Source organism: Psammomys obesus, unplaced genomic scaffold, assembly GCF_907164565.1.
Source record: "Psammomys obesus unplaced genomic scaffold, mPsaObe1.curated_primary_1811, whole genome shotgun sequence".
Lineage (NCBI taxonomy): Eukaryota > Metazoa > Chordata > Mammalia > Rodentia > Muridae > Psammomys > Psammomys obesus.
Window position 1 is genome coordinate 14,762,263 of NW_026596088.1, and position 27,120 is coordinate 14,789,382.

The 27,120-nt window shown below is 48.7% G+C and overlaps 1 protein-coding gene across 4 annotated transcripts in view; it reads right to left on the reverse strand.

Moving 5' to 3' along the window:
- Mical2 (microtubule associated monooxygenase, calponin and LIM domain containing 2) overlaps positions 1–27,120 on the reverse strand; it is a 180,082-nt gene that overhangs the window by 12,905 nt on the left and 140,057 nt on the right. For all 4 annotated transcript variants that reach the window (XM_055627671.1, XM_055627670.1, XM_055627669.1 and 1 more), the window contains 6 exons: positions 22,071–22,145; positions 17,821–17,972; positions 15,874–17,146; positions 9,684–9,784; positions 6,283–6,363; positions 4,990–5,083 (listed from right to left, as the gene is read on the reverse strand). In XM_055627671.1, the coding sequence (XP_055483646.1) occupies positions 4,990–5,083; positions 6,283–6,363; positions 9,684–9,784; positions 15,874–17,146; positions 17,821–17,972; positions 22,071–22,145 (1,776 nt within the window). The remainder of the gene's footprint in view (positions 1–4,989; positions 5,084–6,282; positions 6,364–9,683; positions 9,785–15,873; positions 17,147–17,820; positions 17,973–22,070; positions 22,146–27,120) is intronic.

Consider the following 27,120-nt stretch of genomic DNA (forward strand, 5'->3'; position numbering starts at 1 on the left):
TGAGCCACGTGGAATGGCTGGCAAGGAGCTTACCCTCGGGCTCACTGTTTTGTTTTGTTTTTTCCACTCAGAGAAGAAAGAGTTGTAGAGATAATCTGAAGGGCATCTTCTCCTGAGAGCCCATGCCCTAATGATGGCTGACTGTCTAACAGGCACCCCTCCACAGCACAGGCTTTGACTTCCTCGTTGAACTGTTTCACCCAGTTGCTGGTGTGCTGGGAGTGACAGTGAGAGTCAGTCCTAGGGGCCGGAGAGTTGACTCAGTGTGTAGGAGCAGTTGCTGTTGGTGTCCAGCAACTGACAACTGTCTATAACTTCAGCTCCAAAGAATCTAATGCTCTCTTTTGGCCTTCGTGGGTACTTGTACACACACACACCCTTTAAAAAACTGGTCAGCTGGTGAGATGTCACCTGCCCTAAGCCTGACAACCTGAGTTTCATGCTAAGACTCCATTTGATGGAAGGAAAGAACCAACTTCCTGCAAGTTGCCCTCTGTGTGCCACAAGATGAATACCCATGCACACACATGAAATTTATAACAACATCCATGTAATACAAAATTTCAAAATGTACACTGAAAATTTCCCTCCTCTCCTTCCTCCTCCTTCTTTGTGAGACAGGTTTACCATGTAGCCCAGGCTGGCCTTGAACTTCTCACCGTCTTGCCTCAGCCTCCTTAGAGGGTTACAGGTATGGGCCAAAAAGTAAGACTTCCTTCAAGATTCTTATACGGACAAGCATGTGAAAGTCATAGATTATGCATGTCTGTGGAAGGCAGCTTGACTTCTGTCTGGAGAAGAGTTACAGATGGAATGGATAAACAAAGGTTGGCCAGGGGAGTGGGTTTTATAAGGATGGGGACTCAAAGGAGAAGAACACATCCATTTGAAGTCCTAAGATGGGACAGGTCCACTTATCAAATGCTTCACTGAAATGATCTCGTTCATTCTGTGAGTGTGTGGGTGCGTATGTGCACACTTGTGCATTCGTGACCATCAGAGGTTGGCATGAGGCGCCTTCCTCAATCACTTTCCCACTTTGTTTTCCCCTTCTTTAGACAGGGTTTCTCCTGCAGCTCTAGCTGAACTCACTCTGTAGACAGACTAGCCTCAACTTCGGAGATCTGCCTGCCCATACCTCCAGAGTGCTGGGATTTAAAGTGTGGGCCACCACTGCCCTGCCCACCTTCTTTTGTAAGACAGGGCCTTTTGTTGGGACTTAGGGCTCACTGATATGCCTGAATTAAGTGGTCAGCCAGCCCTAGGGCCCTCTTTCCTCCATCTCCCCAGCACTGGGATTGGTCTGCCACAGCAAGGGTTCTACAAGGGTCTAAGGATTGAACTCTGGTCCTCAGGCTTCCGTGGCAAGCACTTTAACGACTGAGTCCCCCCTCCCCCAGCCCTACCACCCTTATCATTTACTCTTTCATCGAGAAGGAGGGTTTATTAGTCCCATTTTACAGATAGGAACATCTGACAGAGCACTAACAGCAGAAGGCTGGTGACATCAAGATTCATTCAAGAACACTGGACTCATCCCTGTGCTCTGCCTAGAATCCCCCACTGGCACATGAGTCAGGACATTGGTGTTTCTTGGGTTCCTCAGCAGCAGTCAAGAGAAAACAACCACAACCACCACCACAACAACAAAGACAAACAAAACCCACATAGTAGCAGCCAAACTACCCTCTTTTCTGGCTGGGCTGGCCATTAAATCATTCATGTGTGTGCTGCTGCCCTCTGCTGGCAGCCTCCAGCATCTGCATTGCCCTTGCTAGCCTTGTGAAGGAGAAACTGTTTGGCCCCCCAAAGGAGAGACGCCCCATGAAGACAGGCAGCTGGCTGCAGTGAGCAAGGCTGTAGGGGAAGGAGCTTGCCTGGCCTTCCCTGCGCATAAAGGCTTTCATCTGTCGAAGCTGCTCTTCCTTTGCAATTGATTTCACCTGTCTCCAGAACTCTCAAACAACCCCCACCTACTGAATCTGCCTGGCAGTCTTCTGCAGGGGAATGGGGGCTAGTGTCTGAACCTAGACAAGTCCAAGTAGCTTCACAGCTGGTGTGACCTGGGGTGGGGTGGGGGGGCAGGCCACTGAGTATCCTGCTCCATCGGTGCCTTGAACCCTGGGGAACCATAGGAGTTCTCTGCTGCCTTTGCCAAAATCGCCAGCACACGCACAGACATCCTGTGTGTCTTGGTCTGTCATCTGGGATGGATGGTTAGCGCTCTAATCCACTTTGTTTCCTTTTCCTGAACAAATTGTGTGTGTGGGGTGGGGGAGACTCCATGCAGGGGTGGGGGTGGGAGAATTTATTTCTGACTGTTGGGGAAAAAAAAATTAAAAGACAGCCAGACTGTTGTCAGGACAATGAAGAGCTCATTTCCCTTAGATGTCAGGGCCCTCGGTCTGCACCCCCACCCCGAACCCCTGCCCAGTCCTCAAATTCAATGGGCCTAATGAATAACTCCCAGGCACAAAAGACCCTTTCAGCCTGCCCCCAGTCATTACGGAAGGGGCCTCGCCTAACTGTCGAAGCCCTCTCCTTGTTTGCAGGCCTGCCTCTAAATTTGGTTATTCACAACCTTGATAGCTCAATATTATTGCCTAACTGTGATCATTGTCTAATTATCCTAATAATACCTATTAAATAATTCTCATTAAATCACTTGAATGGGAGCAGCAGAGGCCAGCTCAAATACAACTTAACCCAATAAGCATCGGTCATTCGCTAAGCGGCAGGGCAGTCTCTTCAAGGGACTGCGCAGACTATGGACCCACAGAGGGATATGACCATTGCCACAGTGCTGCTGTAAGTTAGCACGCCTTCATTTTGATGGCCTTATTTGTGAAGCTTCCCCTTGGTTTCCTCTGAGGCTGCTCCCTGAGACGGGACTCCTTTTTGTCCCTAGGCCCTTGTTGATTTCCATCTGTCACCCTCACAAGGACATCCAATGGGGAAAAGGCCTATAAACCTAACAGGATGATTAGTTTACTGAGGACAGAAAGGGAATGAACAGAATCCATCTTTTGGCTGGCCCAATTCACCTTTGACAACACCGATTGCTGGCCACATTGGTATGGCTCAAAATAGCTTCCTCCTCTTTACTTTTGGAGATGGCAGGAGATGCTCAGAGCAAGCTTTAAACATTTGCTGTCTCAGATTTAAATTTCTGGCAGCAGAGATTGCAGGCATAGGTATTTCTTTTAAAGTGTCTTGGGTGGACAAGAACGTTTTGCAGAATGTTGGGTAGTGTTTCTTGACTACCTGTATGAAAGACTCGGATGGATGCCACTGGCGCTTGAGTTCTCAAAATGATCGGGTACTGTGGGGGTTAGCTCACTGTTCAGGTAAGGAAACTGAGAGGTTGAGTGTGTGATTTTTCCAAGGACTATGCCCACCCAAAGTGTGTGTGTGTGTGTAGGTCAGAGATCAACGTTGGTCCTCTTGCCTCAGCCACTGTCTCCCTTGGTTTCTGACCCTGGAGACTGCTAGTTAAGCCAGGTTGGCTGATCAATGAGCCCCAGGGACTCACTGATAGGAGTCTCCACTTCCCTATGTCTGAGATTATATGTGTGAGCCACTGTACCTGGTGAATTCTGGGGACCAAACTCAGGTTTGCATACCTGCGCCACGAGCACCACAGCTGAGCGACCTCCCAGCCCAGCACAGGCTCTGTGACGTCTCTGAGTCACAGCTCTCACTGTGCCCCAACATCAGCAATGTGTCAGTAACAGCACATAAGAAACACCCCCTTTGCTGGCTTGTTCTTTTCATTCCCAGGATTCTCACTGCATCAAAAGATGAATACTGGAGCCTCCTTGATTGGGAATGTTAGCATACAAAACATCAAACAAGGCCAGTTCACTCCTCCAGAATTTCCAAGTGCGGTGAGAGAGAAACCAGGGACTCCATACAAGGAGCAAGGAACAGCCATCATTGCAGCGAAGGGAGTCTGCTCCAGCTGGTCCAACCAGGCTCTCTGCACAAGGAAATTCCTGGTGTGATCGAGTAAGAACAGTCATGTTTGCGCTTCTGCTCCATCATAGACCCTGTCCAGGGCTCTTTTGAGGAAGTGTGTGTGTGTGTGTGTGTGTGTGTGTGTGTGTGTGTGTGTGCCTGTGAGCATGCATGTGAAAGCCAGAAGTGAGTCTCTTCTTAGGTCTCTTTTCACAATATATATATATATTTTTAGTCAAAATATCTTACTGAACCTGAATCTGTTTTTGTTGTTGTTGTTATTATTATTTGGTGTGTGTGTGTGTGTGTGTTAAGACTGGCTGGCTAGCAAGTTCCTGGGATCCTGAATCAACCTCCCCAGAATTAGGAGTACAGACATATGATTCTGTGACAAGATTTGTACATGGGTGCTAGGGATTTGAACTCAGGTCCTCATGCTTGCACAGCAAGCACTTTACCCATTGAGCCATTTGAACTCTGGGCTTTGAACTCTGGGCTTTACTTTAAAAGAACTATTGCTTTGAACCCTCAAATATTCCTCCTGGATACTTTTTAACCTCTGAGTTTCAAAGATCATTCATTCAGAGAGAAACCTCCAGAGGATGCCCAGAAGGGTTTTCAGACCAAACCGACAGCTTCATGTTTTAACTTGTGGGGCATAGGATTAGAGAGTTGACTCATCAGTTAAGAGCACTTGCTACTCTTCCAGAGGACAACGGTTTGATTGCCACCATCCACATGGCAGCTAACAGTCATTTGAACTTCAGTTCCAGAGAAGTTGAGGCCTTCCTCTGGCCTCTGTGGACATGGCACTCATTGGTACGTGGACAGATGTGCAGGCCAAACACTCAAGCACAGAAAAGAAAAATAAACAAATCTTTATACAAAAAAGTGCAAGGCCTTAGCATCACCTGTCTGTGGTGGCCTATGCCCTGCGGGTGATGAGCGTCCTTTGTCCTCCTGACCATGCAAGGCCAGCGCTACTCTCAGACTCTAGAGCTGCATCCACAGCTGTGGACCCGCTGACTGTACCTGCTTTTCCTCTCAGCACCTTCTCCAGCCTCACGCTCTGGATATCCGACATCCTCTGCCGCTCTTCCACCTCCTCCAGCTGTCTCTGGATGGCCTACAAGACCAGGAGTGCATGTCACAAGAGGGGACTGAGCCTGCTACCAGCTGTCACCAGAGTGGTTACCGCCCTGATTCACCTGGCGGGGACTGTGGAGCTCTGGACCTCGGTGCAGCATTTATGGATGTGGATGTGTGATTGACACCCACAGAGGAGCTAAAACAGCCCTCTAACAAGACTCATGACACCGGAGTCCTAGGTCAGAGGCTCCTGGCTGGCTAGGGGATCCACTTGAGTCCTGGACCATGGCTAAGGTCTTGGTGACCAGGGCTGTCCCCTCAGCACAGGCTAGGGGCCTCAGGTTCAACTCTGCAGGAAGGAACACCTGACACTTCCTGAAGAGGGACTGCTGAGCCATCTCCTGGGGATCACCGTTCCTTTTCGGATCATCCTGCCTCCCACCTTAGCTACAAATGGTGTTCTTTTTTGCCTTGCACCACTGCTTGAGGCCGCAGGGCGCTGCCACAACAGAAGCACCTGTGGATCTGTTACCATCAGTTATGAAGGCTGAAGACTAGGTGCTGAACCCATAAGGCTCGGGAGTCATACTCCAAGGACCCCCTAAGCACTTGCTAAGTTTGGGGGTATGCTCAGGTCTGTGATCCATCTACATTCTCATATGCTAATGTCCAACTGTTCTTCAAGTCTAGGCTTGAAGTTCCTAGGGGATCAGGACATGGTTTACACCATCTACTTCACTTTGTTCATCTGTGGCAGAGTCAGTCAGCTCAGCATGGCAGAGCAAATCATCAGGCTAAGACATGCTAGGTACTTATGCTTTCAGCTAATCCTGAAGCGGGGTCAGACCCCAGGAGCCCTCAGTTTTGCAGAGACCCAGTCAAAGAGTTGGTGGATGACTTCTGTCCTCACTGAGGACACAACCAAGGTCACTGCTTTGGGGGACTAAGGGCCCATGATGATGGCCAAGGCCATGTGCCAGCCTCACTTTGCAGGACACAGACCTGCGGAGGGAAAGGTGACTGAGATAGGAATAGTTCAACCCCTGAGCGCCTCACCTCACAGCCCTACTGGGGATTGGGCCAGGACCTGCAGAATGGCCATAAGCCTGGTTCTCAGAGAAGGGAAGTGGACCTTTCCCTGGTCCATCTCCCCAAGTGCAGACAGACTCCCGAAGGACTTTCCCACCCTCACTCGGGGTTGGGGGAGTACCCATCCTTCCATGTTTACTTCCTGACCTGAGCCTTATGGAGTCTTTTCAATTCTTCTTGCTTAGCCAACTGCTTCTCCAGCTTCCTCCTTCTTCTGGGTACTTTCTCCTATACAAACCAATGGAGAAGAAGAAAAAAAAGCTAAGAATAAAGGGTTAAAGTTTACAAATCCTCATCATAGCATTATGCCCTCTTTATGCATGGCTTCAAGCCACTGCTGAGCTTCTAGCATAATAGCATCCAACAGAACTTCATGCAGTGATAGCAGGGACCCTGTGAAATATGAATGCCACTATCCACATGTGGCACTGGAATTAAGCTGTGAATAAAAATTGAAGTTAGAATTTAATTTAACTATTGCATCACCATCGCCACCATCACCATCATCACCACCACCACCAGCAGCAGCAGCAGCAGCAGCATTATCTGTATTATTTTGAGACAGGGTCTCACTGTGCAGCCCTGACTGGCCTGGAACTTGCTGCATGGACCAGGCTGTCTTTGAACTCACAGAGATCTGGATCTACCTGCCTTTGCCTCCCAAGTGCTCCATCTCAGGGATGGAATTAGTTCTTCTAGAATTTTTGGAATCCTTAAGATCTTTGGGAGGAAATCTTGGCTCTTAGGTCACAACACATTCCCATCCTTGTTTCTGGAGATAAGCCCCAGGTAGACTGCTCGCTTCTGGTCTTTAGCACAGGGGACCCTCCACTCATCATTGAGGATGTCTGGAGAAGTCTGAACCAGAGTGAGAGGTTCTGGGTATCCCTGGTGCTTTCTGCACTGAGCTGACCTCACTCAGCCCACGTGGAGACCTTTATTTTACAAGTGTCTCAGATGCACGCATCACATGACCGACACTGTAAATCCTAGCATTTGTAGAGTGTTGGTGCCAGATAATGAATTAATTACTTCGTGGTGTCTCATTTATTCCTCAGATTGAACATCTCTACAAATATGGACACCAAAATTCGGAAGGACAACCTGCCCAAATGGACACGATTAGAAACGGGAAGAGCCCAGGTGAATATTTCCCCGTGGGCAATACTGCCTTTCCTTATGCCGGGTACTAGGCAATAAAGGACCCTTGCTCTGTGGGAGGGCCTCTACAAGTGTCATTTTTCTCTACATTGGAGACAACTGAATGCAAACTCTGACGTTCTGGTTCTTTTTTTTTTTTTTTTTTTTTTTTGCCAACACGACGCAAGTTGGATCATCCGAGGGAACCTCAGTTGAGCAAATGCCTCCAACAGATGCCCTGTAGGTGAGTCTGGAGGGCATTTTCTTGATTTGATAATCGACATGGGATAGGGCCCAGTTCACTGTGGGCAGTGCCACTCCTGGGCAGTTGGTACTGGACTGTGTAAGAAAACAGGCCGATCAAGCCATGGAGCGCAACCTAGGAAGCAACGTTTTTCCGTCTTTCTGGGGCCTCTGCTTCAGTTCCAGCCTCCAGGTTGCCGCCTTCAGCTCTGGTCCTGACTTTCCTTCCGGGGGATTGTAAACTGTAACCCTTTCCTCCCCAAGTTGTCTCTGGCCATAGTGTTCATCACAGTGACAGAAAGCAAACTAGGATATCTGCAAGATAGACTGCAACAGTGCATGCAGTCTTCCGGAATCATAGCCCTTCCCACAGGGCTCAGAGCGTAGCTCAGTGGCAGAGTGCTTGTGGAGCATGTGGGAGGTCCTGGGTTTGATCCCCATTGATCTTCAATGCACACACACAACACGCACACATGCACAAGCCTGTTCTCTCAAGAGTCAGCAGAATAGAACCCACAGTTAAGGCTAGAGACTAATTTATTATATTTTATTTAAAGCATCTTCCAGAAAATCCTCGGGCACCCACATGCATGGGCTCTTTATTCTATTCACAGCAACAGTGGTGACATAGAGAAGCAGGGCGAGAAGAAAGCCAGTGCAGGAGGAGGGAAAAACCAAGGATCAGCTGCCCCAGTCTCCTGCCTCAGGCACCTGCTTCTAGCTTCCTCTGCACAGGCTTATCTGAGCAGGCTCTGTTGTGACCCTTGGCTGAGGACACACCTGAATGCAACCAAAGGAACAGAGCCCAGAGGCCTTCCCACTTGAAGGCTTTTCAAGAAGAGCTGTGCCAATCGGAACAAGGCGGCCTGGGCATGCTGGCATGGGCATGCTTTACCACCCGGCACTCTGAAGTGACAATAGCCATGTGGTAGGCCAACAAGATGGCAAGGAGCTGGTTGTGAGACTCTTTTGGGATATTATGAGCCTGCTATGTCCACGTGCCAGTGCTAACCTAGTCTTTCTCTATGAGAGTAGAGAAAGCGGAGCTGGGGTCTGTCTATTTGAATATAGAATCAGCCCTGGGTCCTCTGAGGAGATGACCCCCCCAGAAATCAACATAACATAATTCACACACAATTCATTTCTGGTGAGGAATGAGTTAACTCAAGGGACCCACATTTAAAAAAGAAAAATCCCTGCCCCCACCCGTGTGTGTGTGTGTGTGTGTGTGTGTGTGTGTGTGTGTGTGTGAGCAAGCACCTACTTGCTCACATGTACCTTAGGGAATTGGGGCTCCCCCATTCCCCTTTGTGAAGCCAAAGCTTCCCTTGCTAGATATGGAAAAGTGGAGTGTGAGTGAATAAATTGGCTTGCCCCTTCCTTCCCTGGATCCTCTCTGCTCCACAAATATGAACAGTAGCTGAGCAGCAGACTGCTCCTCGGTGCACCCCGGAATCACATGAGGACCAGCCATTCAGTGCTCTACCCCTGGGCACGAGCTCCAGTCCCAGGCTTCGAGAAAACAGCGCTGGGCTCCCGTGGCAAACGTTTGTCTCTGTGTATTAGACATTCAGGCACATCTACAGGCGTGTGACACTGTGTTTTCTCTGCACTGGTATGGGAGATTTGGAACGCGCTCTCCAGACATATTAACATCCACTCAGCAAAGGGGATGGCTGCCTTCCCGGTGGTGTGCAGGCTGTTCCTTCCACGGGAGGCGCCTTGGTGCGTCCGTGTCTCGGTGCAACTGCACGGTTCATTTCATAGCTCTGATTAGAATAAGCATAATGCTTTCCATGCAATCTGCCTCTAGTGCTTCTTAAATGAAGTTGTGCTTCCCTTTGGGGAAATACACATCTGCTTGTTGAAATTTCTCAATGGTGTGCTTATTGGACCACATACTAAACCCACTTTAAGCATTGTACTCGCCAAATTGTTTCAAGTCAGTATGTCTTCTTTTTTTCCAGCCTCCATTTGACACTTTTTTTTTTTTAAGAAGGCAAATCTTGGGGGGTTCCAGATAAAAAGAAGGGTGGCTGTCAGATGCAATGTGGACAGATCCTCATGAAGACCCCGGCAGCTGGAGCCCACATTGGTCCTGAAACCTCGATGGGGCATGAGTCCCAGCCAGCTAAGGCACTGTATGGTGTTGCAAGTGATATTACCTTTAACCCCGAGGAAAGCTGGGAGTCCAAGTCTTCCTCTGCGGAGGACGAGGTGGTGGAAGAGGGAGAGGAGGTGGCCTCTGTCACTCGAGCTCCAGGGCCTGAAACAAGAACCAGAGAACTCACCAAACTGCGGGCTTCCTTGCCTGCTTCATGCCTCACAGCTGCCTCTCTCTCCTCGCTCACCCCGTCTGCTTCCTCCTGCCCACCCCTCACTGCACCTGCCAGGAGCTTGGGAAAGCAGTACCTCAGGGCCACTGAGAAGTTGGCCCTCCATGTTAATTACAGTTCTGGATTCCTGCCAAGAGCTCTGCAGCTCTCTTCTCACATTCAAAACAAAACAAAACAAAACAAAACAAAACAAGGTATTATGCAGAAATCAAGGAAGTCCTTAAACACCCTTTACAGTGCGGGATCCTTGCTTACAATGCTTTTGGATCCGAAACCCATTGTGAAAAATGCATATCTGAAGTTAGCTAAGTTACCTAAATGCCCCAGTAAGGTTTCTTCTACAGAGTAATTGAATGCAAAAAAAAAAAAAAAAAAAAAAAGTCAGCGCCAGCTCTTAAACAAATCGCCCTTCTGCGGCTCGCAGCATCTGGCACCCATTTTTACTACACGACATCTGCTCAGTGTAAAAGAGCTGGCGTCAGAATGTCTGGTCATAGAAAAAAAAATCCCAAATGTAATCAGAAGCAAAAGGACTCTAAGCCTAAGGATTTTATCACATAGCCTCATGCAACATAAATATTTCATTAATTATGGCTAAACAAATGCCACTTTTATTTTCCCAACTTGCAGATATTATCACATCATGGAAGGGATGATTCAAATGCCAGGAAAAAAGCAGTTTAAGATAGGGACGGCCCAACAAAGCAGGGCCCGTGGGGAAGCTGAAGCTGAGGGGCCATGCCAAACTCCAAACATGAGCTGGAAGACCGTAATGCGCCCATGTTGACCAAACACCTTTTTGTGATCTGGTGTGATGGGGCTTCCCAGTGCCACAGGAGACTTTCATTTTCCCCAGCGAGAACATAGGCCCCTGCACACACACCTGATGGAGCCTGTGCCAAAACCAGCGTTAACCCGTCTGGTCACTGCACATCAGAAGCAGCTAGAATTTAGAGATGGGATGGCGACGCCACAGTGGCAGCTCGTGTCTGCACAGAACTATGGAGTGGGTGGGGAGAAAGGAGGGAAGTAATTCCAAGTCAGCTAACATCCTCTCCAGCCTCCCTATAATTTTCAACTATTCACCCCAGTGGGAGCAGCCAAGTGTTACAAAATAAGGGTAATTTTAACCTCCAGCAACACATTTACATACTCTGTTATTCAGAGCAAAATAATACAAAACATGCATGTAACAACCCAGCCTCTCAGGGGAGGGAGCTTGATGTTTTCTGCTTTAATTTGCCAGATGGGAAAGCTCAGGTAAAGATAGAATCAGAGCGTGGCTTCATCGCAGGGGGAGGCTGGGTTCTCTCAGGATTGCATCCTGCTTCCAGCCACTAAATTACCACTGAGTGTTCATGGAGTGGAAGAGTTTAAGGAACCGACCTTACGCCTTGGAGTTCCACTGCCACTACTCCTATGTGTTGTGGAAGGGCAAAGACAGTTAATCAAAGCCCCAATGGTACCTGGTGTATGGGAGGTAGCTATTGGTAATGTTTAGAATGCTCTAGTCACGACTTTTCTCATTGTTGCGACCAGCATCTGATACAGAGCAAGGTAAGGGCTCCAGGCACAGCCCAGCTCCTGCAGCTCATGTTTAGCAATGCAGGAGACACTGTGTCAGACCCCCAGCACTACCCTTGGGAGCTGGGGGCAGGAGAAGCAGAAGTTCAAGGTCATCTTTGGCTACCTAGGGGGTTTGAGGTCAGCCTGAGCTGAGACCGTCTCAAAAAGAAGCAATCTGAGGGAAGGAGGGCTTCTTCAAGTTGAGGATGTAGTCCATCACGGCAGGGAAAGCAGGGGTGTTGGTGGGGGGCTGCTTGCTCGACTCTGAGCAGAGAGAGATGAAAGCTGCCGCGGTTTCCTCTTCAGCCCCTCTTATTCTGTCCACCAGTCCAGCCCATTTGGCAGTGCTGTCTACCTTCAGGGTAGGTCCTCACTCCTCAGCTAACCCTCTCTAGAAACACCCTTGCAGACGGCCCAGATGTGTGCCTCTCGGTGGCTCTACACCCACTCAAGTTGGCAACGAATACATAGCATTGCTATTGTCTTCACCATCTTCACCGTTAGCATTGACTCAATTAATGACACTTTAATGTTGCTAAAACCGCCCAACTGACCTTTACTTACGGGAGAAATATAAATGTAAAGTTGGAATTTTTTCTAGTTTCAAAAAAAGTAAGTAAGCTCGGTGTGGTGGAACATACCTGTAATCCCAGCACTTGGGAGGCAGAGGCAGGAGGATCTCCGTGAATTCAAGACCAGCCTGGTCTACAAAGCAAGTCCAGGACAGCCAAGGCTACACAGAGAAACTCTGTCTCAAAACACTTGAAAAAAAAAAAAAAAAAAGGAAAAGAAGTCAAAAAAGTTATTTCTGTAGAATTTCATTTGGAAATGGGACAGCAGCGGGTGCGAGTGAAATGGCGTCTAAGCATAATTTATCTCCTCAGCCTCAGGTAAAAAGGCGTTTCAAGCTGGGTATTGTGGCACACCCCTTAATGCCAGCACTCGGGGAGGCAGAGGCAAGTGGATCTCTGTGAGTTCAAGGTCAGCCTGCTCTACAAAGTGAGGCCAGGACAGCAAAGGCTACACAGAGAAATCCTGTCTTGGAAAAAAAAAAATAAAATAAAAGGGCAGTTCACAGTTTAATGCCATTGAATCTTCTCTAGTCCTTGGCACACCAACAATTGTGAAGTTCACTTTTCATTTGCAGTCTTTAACAAGTTTGCAGCATTGCTGCTCTACAGCTCTCTTAGAGGGACCAAAGATTTTGGAGTTGACTTTTCCACCAGAGAACAGTAGAATCCAGGACAAAATAGACGAAGCACCTTTCCCCAGATATTAGCAGGCAGTACCGAAGCATGTAAAAGATGAGAGCAGAAACCCACATAGGAAACACTACAACCACAGATGCTTTCTGCCCTGAGGTCCTTTCCTGACCACATCGCGGGCAGGAAGACCCCAAATAGAGCCTAGTGGGTTCATTGAGTTGAATGAACTACATTCATTCACACCTACACAGAGAGACCCTGTCTTGAAATTAAAATAAACAAACAAACAAATAAATAAATAAAAAAGAAAAATAAAGAATTCCTACCACAGGCATCACTGAATAACTGAAACAGCACGCCTTGCACTATGGACACTTTGCTCAACAACAAAATCTCACAGAACAAAAACAACCTCCCCATTCCATCGTGTATAGATACTTTATTTGTTTTCTGTGGTTTTTTAAGTGTGTGTGTGTGTGTGTGTGTGTGTGTGTGCGCATTCCACCCCGCAATGGTTTGGTCTGGTTCTGTGACAGGCTCTCGGTGTGGCCCATGCTGACCTCAGCCTTTCAGTTCTCCAGGCCAAGTGTGAAGACTGCAGGTGAGACCACCACACTCAGGTCTCGCCATCGGCTGGTGGCCACCAAATCTGACTCTGTATGTTAGGTGTTCGGAATGGTGAGGCAGTGTGCTTGGGTGTGCATGGCCTGGAGGCCTGTTGCGTGTTGAATTTGGTTGTCTCAGGTGTGTGAGGAGGTGTGACACACCTAGATCTGTGGCAGCTCCCGTCCCTGTGTCTGTTGGACCTTCGCACTGAGTCCCCCAGCAGCTGCACTAACTAGTAATCCCTTTAGCAGGACAGAGGGTCCCTCCTGTTTGTTCCGTCCTCACTGGCCAGCATGTGTGGTTTTCTCGGTGGTCCTGATGACAGCCCTTCTGGCCAGCATGAGATGGGATCTTAGTTTTGATCTGCGTTTCCCTGACGGCTAAATAGGTTAAACATTTTCCCGAATTTATTGGACATTTATTCTTCTGTTCAGTTCATTTGCCCATTTGTTGATTAGATTATTTTTTGTTTGGGTGTTTGCTTTTTGAGTACTTCATGATTCTGCTTATGAGTCTCCAACCAGATGAATAGTTAGCAAAGATTTTCTCCAGTTTTTTTTTTTTTCTTTTTTTAGTCTTTTTTCTCTGTTAACACTTTCTTGTTTTTGTTTTTTAAAGCTGTGCGGAAGCTTTCTAATCAGGTGGATAAGTTCATGTTTATGACAAGAGATTTATGACAGGTTTTCAGCTTATTTTTCTTTGTTGTCTTTTTTTTTCCTTAGATAAAGTCTCACTACATAGCCCACGCTGGCCTCAAACTCATATTCTTTTTTGCTTCAGACCTATGAGCATTGAGATTATGGGCATGAACTGCCACGGGCAGCTACGTGCCCTTTAGTTTTAAAGCAGATAAATGTATTATCTATTAGCGGTCTGTTACATGGGGCTGGAGAGATGCCCAGTCAAGAGCCCTTGCTGCTCTTGCAGAGGATCCGGGTTTGACTCCCAGCATCCACACAATGATTCACAACCATCTGTAGCTCCAGTCCCAGGGAACCAGACAACCTCTTCTGGCCTCTCTTGGCACAAGGTATGCACGTGGCAAAACAGACATACATGTAGGTAAAACATGCATAAAATAAAAATGAATCAAATTTTAAAATTATATATATAAAATAATATATATATATATATAATAAATTTTATGGTGGGTGATTTTATAAGAATCCTTAGATCTCAAGTTACCTATGCTTATTCCAAACTCAGCTGCAAATAAGTCCTCTTGTTAATTCATGCAGGTGTTTGATTAGTGTGCAAAGAAGATAAATAAGTAATTGCTTGAAAGCGGATTTTCCCCTATGAGTTAAAAAAAATTAAAAGGTAAAAGTATAAAGAAAAACAGAACTTTTGAAAACTGAAAATAACAGGAACACAATTTGTTTGACGCAACCAAATGAACATTCAGACAAGAGAAATCATTGTCTGGGCAGACAGCTCAGCGGGTATGCAAATGTGAGGGTCCCCACGTGAAAAGCCGTGCAGGGCTGCGCCCACTTTTGCAATCCTGGCATTGTAGGGGAGTGGACAGGAGAATCATAGTGGCTTGCTGGTTACCAGCCTAGTTCCCGGCTCAGTGAGAGACCCTGCCTCAGGGGAACAAAAAGCCAGGGAGTAATTGACCAGGGCACCCAGCAACCTCTTCTGGGCTAGAGTGTACATGCACCACACACACATACACACACACACACACACACACACACACACACACACACACACAAACACACACACACAAAGAGAAGTCACATTTGTGTTTAAACCATCCTTAAAGAAACACACTAAATTTTGTCAAGGGCAGAAACAATAAATGCTCTGCTTTGTGTTAGGTATTTCCGTACTGTTTGATTACTCTGTCTCTTCAATATATTAGTTAAATAATTAACAACAACCAGATTGAAATGTACAAAGTCTCTATTTTCATCGGTAATCAAACATACAGAAAAGTGCTAAGTAATTCAAAAGAAACAAAAAGGTACATGCGTAAAAATATCCAACCAGCACCATCCATATGGTATAAATACATTCACCTGCAAATATATTTGTACATATGTAAATATATATTACATATATACTTATAAGCTAAATAATCGAATAATGGTTCGTTAAATGACAACACTGTCATAAGATGACACGCTCTTTCAGATCACATTTATATCGAATCTGTGATAATCTGGATAACACCTATATTATAAAGTTGATTTTTTTAGAATATACAATTGTATGTACATCTTGGTAAAAAGTTCACATAGTCACACAGAAGGAAACTGGTAGGATTATTGTTAATGGTAGCTCTTTGTATAACTTAATTTCATTCTTTTTCAGATTTCTCTTAGAACATTTTCAAGTTCTCTCCAACTTTTTTTTTCAATTCCATTCATTTCTTTGTGTATTGGGGGAGGGGGACACACATGGGATGGTGAGAGGACAGCTCTGGGGAGGTCGGTTGGTTCTCCCTTTCCACCGTGTGGGTCCTAGCGATGGAACGCAGGTCTTCAGCCTTTGAGACCAGCGGAGCCATCTCGCTGGTCCCGCCCTTCCCCACTTTTGTCAGAGTGAATTGGAAGAGTGAAGCAAAGTGCCTGTGTGCCTGCTAATCCACTGACTGCCCCGCAGAAACCCGTCTACCCTCTAGGAAAGACACTTACGTGCATCTGGCCCTGTGGAAGAAGAGTGAGGCACTTGCCCCATGGAGGTGCTGCCAAAAGGCTGTACCAGCCGCTCCAAAGACGGGACTTTGTTCCCCGGTGGCCCCACGGGGCTGTTAAAGAAGTGTCCGATGTCCTTTCTTTGTTTGCATTCCTGGAGAAAACTCTCAAAGGAATTATCTTTGAGGCCATGGGAAGAATTACTCGAGGCTCTTTCATTTGGAACGTGCTTGGCATCTCGCAAACTCACTTTCTCCAGGAGAGTGGGGACATCTTCAGTCTTGCTGCCTGAGGGTGGGGATGTTGCAAAGGACATCTTGGAGTGTCGGCTGGGCAAGCTCCGGGTGCGGAGGAGGGGGTCAGGAGGGCTCAAGTCCGAGGCCTGGGCAGCCTTAGATGTTGGGGAAGCCAGAGAGAAGAAGGCAGAAACCTTCTTGGCCATGTATCTCTTTGGAGACTGCTGGTCCCCATCTTTATTAGAACCGGCTTTCCTGAGGCTAAAGGAACGAGTGAAGGCATGCGGCTGGCCTCGAGGCAAGGTTTTTGACTCTGGTTTGGGGCAGGTCTTCTTCCCACCTTCAGAATTGGGGTTCACAGACCTTCGGAGGGCATTTGCTATGAGCTTCAGGGGGGACTTGGGCGGAGGCACTTCTTTCTCCTGTGGTGCCTTGACCGCTGGGGTTCGCACCTCCCCCACAGTCCTCGCCTGGGGTAGCAGTTTCTCTTTCATGGCCTGGGAGAGGGTGGAGGAGCAGACTGCAGCTTTCAGGCTCTGGCCTCTGTGATTCGCAGCACTTTCCTGGGGGAGCTGCTCCCCAGCCTTGTGCACAGGGGTGGAGTGATTCCAGTCTAGCAGCATGGTCTTCTGCTCCTGAGTGAGGACTAATTTCTTCAAGCCCAGCTTCCTTTCTTTGGACGGCTCTGGGCCACATGTCTGTTCCCTCCGGGGTCCCTCCCTCACCTCTCCTGGGTTTTGATGGGACAAACACTGGTCCTTCCCTGTAATGGGATGGGAGTCTCTGTGCATGCTCTTGGTGCTCCCAGGAGCCTGTGACTCCTGGCATCCCTTCGAGGGCATGTCCCCAGAGCTTCTGAGGCCTTCTCCACCAGGGCTCAGCAGACTGTATTCTGTGTTCTCCAGCATGGGGCTGTGAGGGAGATAGAAAGGGATTTGCTTCGAAATCCCTTGAGCCCTGGCACGTCTGAGGTAGATTGGAGTGGGGCTGAAATCACCTCTGGAGACCATTGGGGAGTGGAGGTTGTAAGCTGGCACCTGTGAGGGATGGGCAGAAATACCAGTTACTTACAGCTCCTCCTCGTGTTTATTTCTAGGGGCAGGTGAGTGTCAATGGACACACCACTTTCTTCCTTTCTCTGCTCTTAGGTACTCAAAATCAGAAGGAAGTTTCAGAAAGGTCACTCTTCGTTGCAAGGGGCTGTTTGGAACCTGCTGGCATCTACCCGCAGTCCTTAGATATACTGTAATCAAAAGACCATTTGAGGCTCTAAAACAGTGGTTCTCAATCTGTGGGTCATGACCCCTCGGGAGGCAGACAGGTGCATTGCCCGAGACCATCAGAAAATGTAGATATTGCTGGTTGTGGTGGCACATGCCTTTAATCCCAGCATTCGGGAAAGCAGGGGCAGGCAGATCGCTGCCAGCCTGGCATACAAAGTGAGTCCAGGACAGCCAAGGTTACACAGAGAACAAACAAACAAACAAACAAACAAACAAACAAACACAGATACTTAACATTGTGACTCCTAACAGTAGCAAAATTACAGTTATGAAGTAGTGAAAAAATAATTTTATGGTTGGGAGTCACCACAACATGAGGAACAAGAGTTGCAGCATTGGGAAGGTTGAGGACCACTGATTTAGTGAGGTGCATGGACAGTTGGCTCCAGCTTTCCCATTTCTTGTGCAGGGCCCTGGAGGGCACGTACCTGAGCAGGCAGGGAATTATCTGTAGTGAGCCCAGCTACACTGGCTGAAGAAAATGAAGATGTCAGTGAAGATGAGGAAGGCAAAGATGGAGGAGGAGAAGGAGGAGGCTCTTTTGGAAATGATGGGGTTCTTCGGTTCATGGATGTTGATTCTATCAAGGAAAAACATATTCTGTTATTACCTTGTTTTTTAACATAAAAAGAGGAGATTGAGGGTGGACCCTCAGTTTTAGAAAGAAAGATGCTGGGGACGGACTCAGAGTTCCTAGTGCCCATAGCTTGAGACTTGGCAGCAGGGCCCTTAGAGGAGGAGTCATGTAAGTTACCACTTGAGACTTCTGTAAGATTGTTCCCCAGGAGATGAGAACACAATCCACAGAGTACTTCTTGGAGACAGACATTTCCTGCTAATGCTTCCTCCCTGAAGCCATGGCAGGCAGGTGCTGGGACTGTACTAAGTCTCTCCATAATAAACCATCCGAGGCTCCTTTCTACAAGATGTCAGACCATTAGCTGCGGGCGCGGACAGGCTAGATGCTTGGTCCTAATGAAATGGGCTCTTCCTCTCACATGTGTGGTCCTGGGGCACGGGGGCGGGGGGCTCTCAGACAAGGTGGTTAGCTTGAGATTTTATGAGAACCCAAGGGAGGGAGGTTGCTGTTCGAATCACACAGAATTAATGGGTCCTTGCCAAATTTCTGTGGCTCAGGGAACAGGCAGAAAGTGCTCTGTTTTTTCAGAGATGTGCAGGAAAGGAGCGAGGCTGGCCTGGAGTGAGGCTGCCTTCTGGAGTGGGGGCGGGGGGAGGAACCTGGTTCTGACCTGTGGGCAGCTGAAGTCACCTTGTCCTGCAGGAGCAGGGTTCTGGCAGTGCAGCCCAGGAAGTGATTCAGGCTGACACCCCCTGTCCCTCTTCTCCTCCAACTTGGTAGCCTTAAGTCTGCAACATCAGGTATTTCATCTCCAGAATGGAGCATTTCAGATAACTTGTACTCAGGCAGATTCAGAAAAAAGCACAGTCTGTCATGGGCATATTCTGTGCTTCATCCTCAGGCCATCCTAAGCCATTGTGGCCCACAACGGCATTCCTCAGGCACATCCCAGACCAATGTCTCACCAGCTCATTCTCTGATAGCTACCCCAACTCCCTGCTGTGAAGGCTTAGGTGGCCCATTCAGATTTCCCATCCTGTGTCCAACCAACAGATTCTAGCTCATTTCTTAGTTCAACACAATTCCCAGGCCTCAGTTTCCCCAAAGCTCTAGGTGACAGCTACCTGCTCAGGTACTCGAACTGTGATTTTGTTACTCTGAGCAAACTCAAGGAACATAATGACAGAGTGGAGGATCTCGGGGAACACAAGCCGGAAAGAAAAGCCCAGCCTCAGTTAGCTCCACCCAAGAAGTGTCCACACCTCTTTCAGGGGGATGTTGGTGGCCTTCCAGTCTGCTTCTTGTTCCCCTCATCCAAAGGCTAACATGTTAGGCAGTGCATACCAGGTATGGGCTCTGAAAAGATGGCTGTTGGACACACGTGCTCTGTGAGTTCCCACAGGGTACTCCACCTCGGCCTTAGGATGTTTGTAAGGGAAAAGGTGACAGGGGGAACACAGCTGCTGTGAAGGTGGGCAACAGGGAGAACCCGGGAGAAAGCCATCAGCTGCCGGGAGCTGATGCAGGGCAGGGCTGGCCTCCAGCCCATCGCCCACACCCCATCTCAGCCCACAACATAATGGTTCGAGCCTAAAAAGGCAAAACTTGTGAGTCAGTCCGTTGTCTTGCTTCCTGCCCCCAGTTACTAAATTCCTGCCAAATTCCTCCTCCCCCTCTTCCTCGCCCCCTCACTCTCCTCTCTCTGCCATCCGCTGGATCAGGCTCCTTAAGCAGCCTCAAAAGTGCCCCCAGCTTCACAGACTATCCCTTTGTCCTCTGAGGAGTCACAGGGGACCTTGCGACACAGGGCCAGAAACACCTTGAGACTCAAGCTAGACAGAAAAGGCTTAAGATCCACAAGATGGTGACCCAGAAGCCATTCCCCTCTCCTCCCTCTCCTCCCAGGCCCCGTCCATGCTGTGGGGTCTCTGGCCACAAGGTCCTTACATTAACTTAAAGCCAGAACTTGTGGAGGGCTTGAGACATGGAGACATGGAGGTCCAGTCTCTCCCTTGTCTTTGTCCTTGGGCCAAGTCATTGCCCAAGGACCAGACATGACTCCAGGAGGCGAAAGAAAGGCCAGTGAAGAGTGGAGAGATGGGAAGCCTCTCCTATGAGACTGGGCCTGTCTTCGAGCTTCTCTAAAAGATAGTGAAGGAGGTCCCCAGAACCCCAGTCTGTTCACATTTACAATGGACACAAGCAAGTTATCCCATGCCCTTATCTTAAAAACTACACACCGCCATGCAGGCAAATGCTGGCTTAGCATGAATCACATCCATTTCCCTCTCTTGCACACAAACAGTATCCAGCAAAGATACCGCCAGACCCTTGATCTCTTTCATGGGGAGTGGGACACCACTGCACCAGGGTTTCTTGAACTCTTGGCTTACGAGCACATTCTTTGTCTACTTTAGTCCTCCTTTCCCACGCCTGATGGGGAACTCTGGGATGTTCCAGCCAGGTTCCACGGTCCTCTGTCCGGCAGAGGATCTTAGTGCTGTGTGCTCTCAGCTCCTTTTATGACAAAGGGCTGAAAAGCAGGCATGGGACAGGATTACAGCTTGTGTCCCCTGGAGCAATTCCTTGTGCTACCTCCTCTTGGCCTTTTTGCAATGGTGGTGCAGGTCACTGTAAGCATGCTCTGCTTGGAGAAGGTGCCTCTGTTCTATATCCTATTGACTGACAAACCTTCTTCTGGAGCACACAGGGATTCATAACTTTTGGAGTTGTCATGATGACTTGGAGTCCAGGCGTCACTGCTTTCTAGCCAAAAAGGACTTCTCAAAGTCTTGGAGTGCCCTCTAGGGGCAGCAGCTTGCAAACTTGAGCCAGTATGCTGTTTTGCTGTGCCAACCGGCTTTCAAACCTCCTCCCCCCCAACCCTCTTCTTCCATCCCTCCCTCCTCTCACACATACACAAGAACGCCTTTGGTCTTGACCCTGCTAGGTCAGAGAAATGGCAAGCTCAAGCCCTGTCCACACCCAGCGTTACTGTGTATGTAAGACCCACCTAAATTCATTAATAACTGGACACTGAAGCCTCCAGGTCTGTCCCCAGACCTCACCTGGTGAGTAGCAGAACTCTGTCTTATTTTTCTAGAACCCCTGTCCCTGCTGTTTGCCACTCTCCTATCTCACCCCACGCTGGGAGCTTGCTGAGCACAGACTGAGCCCCTTGACGCTGGTGATACTCAGGACCGTTGGGATGGCCCAGCAGCTAGGAGGACTGTCCTGAGAGCAGGATCCTGGTGCTCCTCAAGCTCTAGGCCCCGGATGAGAGCACCCTGGAAAACCTTAGTTCCCTCCGTCCTGTCACTTTTGCCACCCTGGGAAGCTCAGATGATTCCAGCATCGTCTTAGCTTGTTCCCAGGTGTGCAGCCCTGGCCTAGCTCCGAAGTTTGCCTTGTCCTAGGGAGACACAGTGAGAGGTGCTGAGTCTGGGGGTTGGCGGCACATGACTCACTGGCTGGGAATCACGCTGACTCAGAAGGAGCTCCTGCCCAAGGCCGTGCTGGGTCAGCCGGGGTAGAGTGAGGCTGGAGGTGGAGCATGGGTATGGGAGGGGGCGGGCTGAAGGGGCGAGGGGCTCAAAGCAGAGGGAGCCTCAGCTTCTCCCTCAAGCGTTCTGGAAGAAGTTAGGTTTGCTGTGTGATGGTGTGTGCATGGTCACTGTGCCTCTTGTGGGAGCTCTGACATTCACCCAGGATCTGCTTAGAAGAAACAAACTGTGTGTTTGTGTGTTTACACACATTCTAGTGCAAGCTGCCACCTTCATTCCTTGGTCGCAATGAATGGACCCAAAAGGGGGATCTAGCCCAGTTGCTGGGAGAGAACAAGCATTCCTCTTTCTCATTTCAGGCTTAGTTCATGACGGCTAGGGCTCTGGTCGGCTGAAGGCACTGGGACTTCAGAGGAGGGGGAGAGGGATGGGAGGGGGTTCCCAGATCCCTTGGCAATGTTTCTAGTCAGCAGTGGAAATCAAGCCAAGTGAATGGTTTTCCTTGCCCTGGTATCCCAGGCTATGGCAGAGAGACACCATGTAAGGAATGAGAGCAACTGCCCCCACGCACCCGTCCCCCCTGCTCATGACTCACTCGACTGGAATTCTCTTCTCCAGCTCTGGTATTTGCTTGGAGCTGGAGTCTGGAGGCTGTGGGTCCGGTGCAGAGCTGTGGTGAAAAACAGAAAGGGGCAGGAAGATGGCAGGGAGTTAGGAGTCTGTTAATTGGCGCAGGGGAGGAATTTGTCTCCTATGGCTTACTCACCAAAAGTTAGCAGGCAAACCGCTTAGGATGGACTGAGACACTTCCGCTCATCACAGTGAACTTCTTTGACCCCCATCCTACTTTTCACTCACTCGCTCACTTAGACACTCATTCATTCATTCATTCATTCATTCATTCATTCATTCATTCATTCTTCATCAAATAGTTATACAGGAGGCTAGGGGGATGGTTTAGCAGATAATCTGAGTTTGACCCCTGAAACCTAAAAAAAAAAAAAAGGCTGGGAGTGAGAAAAGGTGGTCCTAGGACCCCAAGGAAGACCACTTCAAAGGGTTGTCCAGTGCTAAATGGTCAGCCCTGAAAACACACAAGTAACATTGTATAAACACAACAGGTTATATTTAGGAATATATATGTATATGCAAACACATATATGCATATAATAACAATTAAAAAAAGAGGCCATGAATTAGGAGAAAAGCAAGGAGGGGTATATAGAAGGGTCTGGAGGGGGGAAAGGGAAAGGAAAACGGTGGTAGATGGGAGAATCAGTGGGACACTGACAGCCTGCCTGATCTGGAGTGCACTGTACAGAAGCAACGTCTGAGACCCTGGCTCAAGAGGGCAGAAGGTGAGAACTGACTCCTGAAAGCTGGGTTCCTGTGGAAGCACGTTTGCAGCACCCTGTGTGCCTCCCCTCTGCCTGGCTAGGCCTTGAGCAGAGGCCCTGGCTGTTCCGACCCTGAGAAGAGGTGTGGGATCCAAATGCATCCTGTTCCCCTGCTAGGCTCTAATGCTCAGGCCCCCATACTGCCATCATAGTCAAAGCAAGGAGGTGCACAGGCACACATCTGAGGGGCAGAAGGTAGCACGGGGAGGTACAGGGAAGAAGATATGGGTGTGTGTGTGTCTGTGTGTGTGTGTGTGTGTGTGTGTGTGTGTGTGTGTCTGTGTCTGTGTCTGTGTGGGCATGGACAGGGAAGGTTTGAACACAGAACCCTCTAAAGCCAAGACATCTCACCTCACCCCCTGCTTTGGTGAGCTGACCTCCAGCTCCGCCATGTCAGCCACTACCTTGGGTTTCCTTTCTCAGGACAGGATCCTCTGGCTCCATCGGGTGCCTGCTTTAAACTCTGTGGAACAGTGGACCTGATGGCTCAGGTGACCTCAGGCACAACTGTACCATGGCAAGGACAATAGTGGGGACATAAAATAATGGGAGTCCTAGGCCAGAGGCCTGACTCTGGATTCTGTGATGGTTTGATTGAGATATAGGCACACGAGCTTAGGTATTCAAACGCTTGGTCCCCCGTTAGTGACCTTGCTGAAGGAAGTGTGTCATTGAGAGGGGTGGGCTTTGAGAATATACAGCCTTACTCTACTTTCAGTTCCCTTTCTGCTTTGTGTTCGCCACTGAGGATGTGAGCACCCAGCTTCTTGCTCTGGCTGCCATGCCTGCCTGCCACTCGGGACTCTCATCCCTCTAGAACTGGAAGCCCAAGCAAACCCTTCCTTCTCTAAGTTGCCCCAGCCATGGTGTTCCCATAGAAAACGAGAAGTCATGGTGGAAATGCAGGGAAGGGTTTTAAACAGCATCATTACCGGAGCAGAAAACAGGCATGTGAGCCCATCTTTGGAGCACTCTGGATTTAACAGACAAAGATCTGGGTCAGGCAGCAAGAGGTCAAAGCCTAAGTGTGGTCCCGTTAATCAGCGCTCTCCCTCGCTCAGCAGGGTGACCAGAAGCAGTTTTCATACTTGAGAGACCAAGCCACGCCCTTTTGATGAGTGCAGCTGGCGGACTCTGTGACCTGCTTGCCAGGCTCTGCGGCTCTGGGATCTAAGGCATGACTGTTGGTTTAGCACAATGACTGGAAACTTGCTGGCTTCTTTTGGACTTTTTGAATGGGACACTATAGAGGCTAAAGGAAAACCCAGGATTACTGTCTTCTTTATGCCTTCAGCCTTGGAGGGTGGGTGAGAGGGCAGGTATCACTTGGCTTGACATAGACGCTCCTGAAGTGATTACATGTCGGGGTCTGGCCCAAAGTTTGGACAAAGACAATTACAAATTTAAGCCTAAAGGCCAGATGTTTCCCTTGCTCTATATTATCCCATGGGCCCAAGTGAGGAACAGCATTTTTTTTCTTTTAATTTTGAGATTATAATATAATTACATCATTCCTCCCTTTCCTTTTCTCTCTCTGGACCTTTCCATATACCTCTCCTTGCTCTCTTTCAAATTCATGGCCTCTTGTTTTTTCATTAATTGTTGTTACATTCCTATATACATATATACTCCTAAATATAAGCTGCACTGTCTGTATAATGCTACCTGTATGTGTGTTCTCAGGGCTGACCATTTGGTATTGCACAATTTTTATGTTCTTCCCAGGGGGAGAGTATCCTTCTTTCTTTCAGCATTCCTTAGCTGACTGTAGTTCTTTGTGAAGGGTTGAGGCCACATTACTTTCTCCCGTCTACTTTGGTTGCTGATGTCCTCACACAGCTTATGTTTAGACAGTCTTGGTGAGACGTATGGGTACATCATCTGACATGACTAGGAGATGTGATCTCACAGCAAACTCCCTGCAAGAGAGACAGCCTCTCTCTCTCCCTCCCTTTTCTTTCCATCCAGCCCTCCTCTCCCTTCTCCTCCTTTGTGCTCAGATGAGGTCTCACTGTGTAGCACTGGCTGGCCTGGATCTTCCTGTGCAGACCAGGATGACCTCAGGCTAGCGGCAACCCTCCTCCCTCTGCTCACTGCTGGGGTCACAGGTGCGTGCAGCCACACCTGGCAAAAGAAATTCCTAAGTAGCTTTTACAGCAACGGTTTGCTGAGCGGTGTCAGCCCCCCGGAGCACAGCGGCTCCCTTCTCTCCAGCTCGGGCTCTGTGTATGTTGATTAACTTTGTATGTGGGTTTTTGTTTGTTTGCTCTCGATGTGCGTGAGTGTCTGCCTGTATGTATGTCTGTGCACCATGTCCATGCCGGGTACCCTCAGAGGTCAAAAGAGTGTGCCATTTTCCCTGGATCTGGCGGTACAGGCAGTTGTGAGCCACTGTGTAGGTGTTGGGAACCAAAACTGGATCTTCTGCCAGAGTTGCAAGTGCTCTTAACTTCTGAGCTATCTCTCTGGCCCCACTTTGTACTGGTTTTACAGGAGCGTTTTTAGTGCACAATCTATTCTGGGAAAAGAAGTAGAGCGCAGGCATTTAGCCAGCCTTTGGTCTGATTTCCTTGTTACACACTAGTAGTGTTCTTCCTGACCTATAGCAGTCACGTGACTGCTCGAAGATGGAGAATACCAACTTGTTTAGGCTGGAACAACCTGGGGACAGATTGCCCTCCTAAATCATATTGGTTTCTGCCCACACACTCAATGAATTAGATGTACCCGCTTCGTGGCTTGGGCACCTTCTTCATTCAGGCATGCCAGGAAGCTGCCCTGTGGGATGTGCAAAGCCCAGAAGCACAGGGTTGCTTCTCTGCATCCTTGACGCACGTGGGATTCTGCCAAATGCAGACACTCGATCATGTTCCGGGCCCACAGGCCCTGGCTCTCGGGCGGTGGGCGTCTGGGACTTTGCTTTTACACAGATCTATAGGAACCCTGACCTGGATTTTTCATGTCCTCAAAGGGCTGCTGTGTTAGAAGCTTGGTCCTTTAGCCTGTAGTGCTGAGGGGGGTGGGGTCAGAGGGTGGGGTCTAATGGCAGGAAGTTCAGATGCTGGGCCTGCAACCTTGAAGGAACACGAGAGCCCCGCTCCTTTCTGGTTTTCCTTTTACTTCTGAGATGCTCCTAAGTGAGCAGCTTTCTCCACCGTGATACAGTGCCCCACCACAAGCCCAAACGCAGCTGGGCCAAGAGACCAGGGACCGGCACTCTGCCACAACAAGCCAGAGTCTTGTCTGCCTCTAAGTTGTATTATTATTATTTCACAGCAATGGAAAGGTGATCAAGGCGCAGATAGCTTAAGGGAGTGTTTTCTGGAGTTTCCTTAATGCAGGGATTTAAGTTGCTTTCCACCCTCATCTCAGGAAGTTTCAGTGTTGAGGAACTTGGAGGGTATAGAAGGTTCCTTGGCATGCCAAGGCAGTCCTGACCATCTCTGGTAAAATGTCCTAACAGAAAAAGGACCAGCAAATCCACTACCTCTTTACATTTTACTCATGTATTGTAAAAGGATAAAACTAAAGAGAACCAAATGAAAAGGACACCTAGAGAGATGGGGAGAGAGGGTTTTGTCTCCCCTTGTGTCTGTTGTGGGTAACATCGCTGAGGTCATGGTTGTACAGACCAGGAGTCTTGAAAACAGTATCTGCTCTCACCCAGGCTCCCTAAATCCTCCGGGAGGCAGTGATACAGATGAGCATCTTGGCTGGTGACGCTCCCCTGAGATGTGCCAGTGGGTTTGCTCTGCGATATTTGAGAAAATGATCGGCTTATTTCGTCACTTCGATGCATGACACTGCAGACTAACTACAGGCAGAATCAGGGCTTCAGAGGGCTCAGTCTGTAGCCAGTTGGGCCTATTCCTATTGGCCTGTGGTGAGGTAGAGCATCACATAGTGAGCTGTCCCACTGGGAAGCTGCGAGAGTGGAGGAAGAATCTGGCGGATAGATTCTTGAGAGACACACCTACCTACTTGCTCCAACTAGGCCTCACACTGTCATGGGCCATTCAGCTATGGCCTCATTGAGAAGTTAATCCACTAGAGTTAGCACCCTTCACGGTTTAATTAACTGTCAATAGGTAGGGACCAAGCCTTCAACACGCGAGCACTCGGCGGAGTAAGGTGTGGGAGAGGGACGGGTCATGTCTAAGCCGAGGCATCTACGTAAGAAATGTCACATTTGCACTGGGGCTTGTCTGTCAATTATCACCACGACCACCAAAGACTGAATCAACCAAT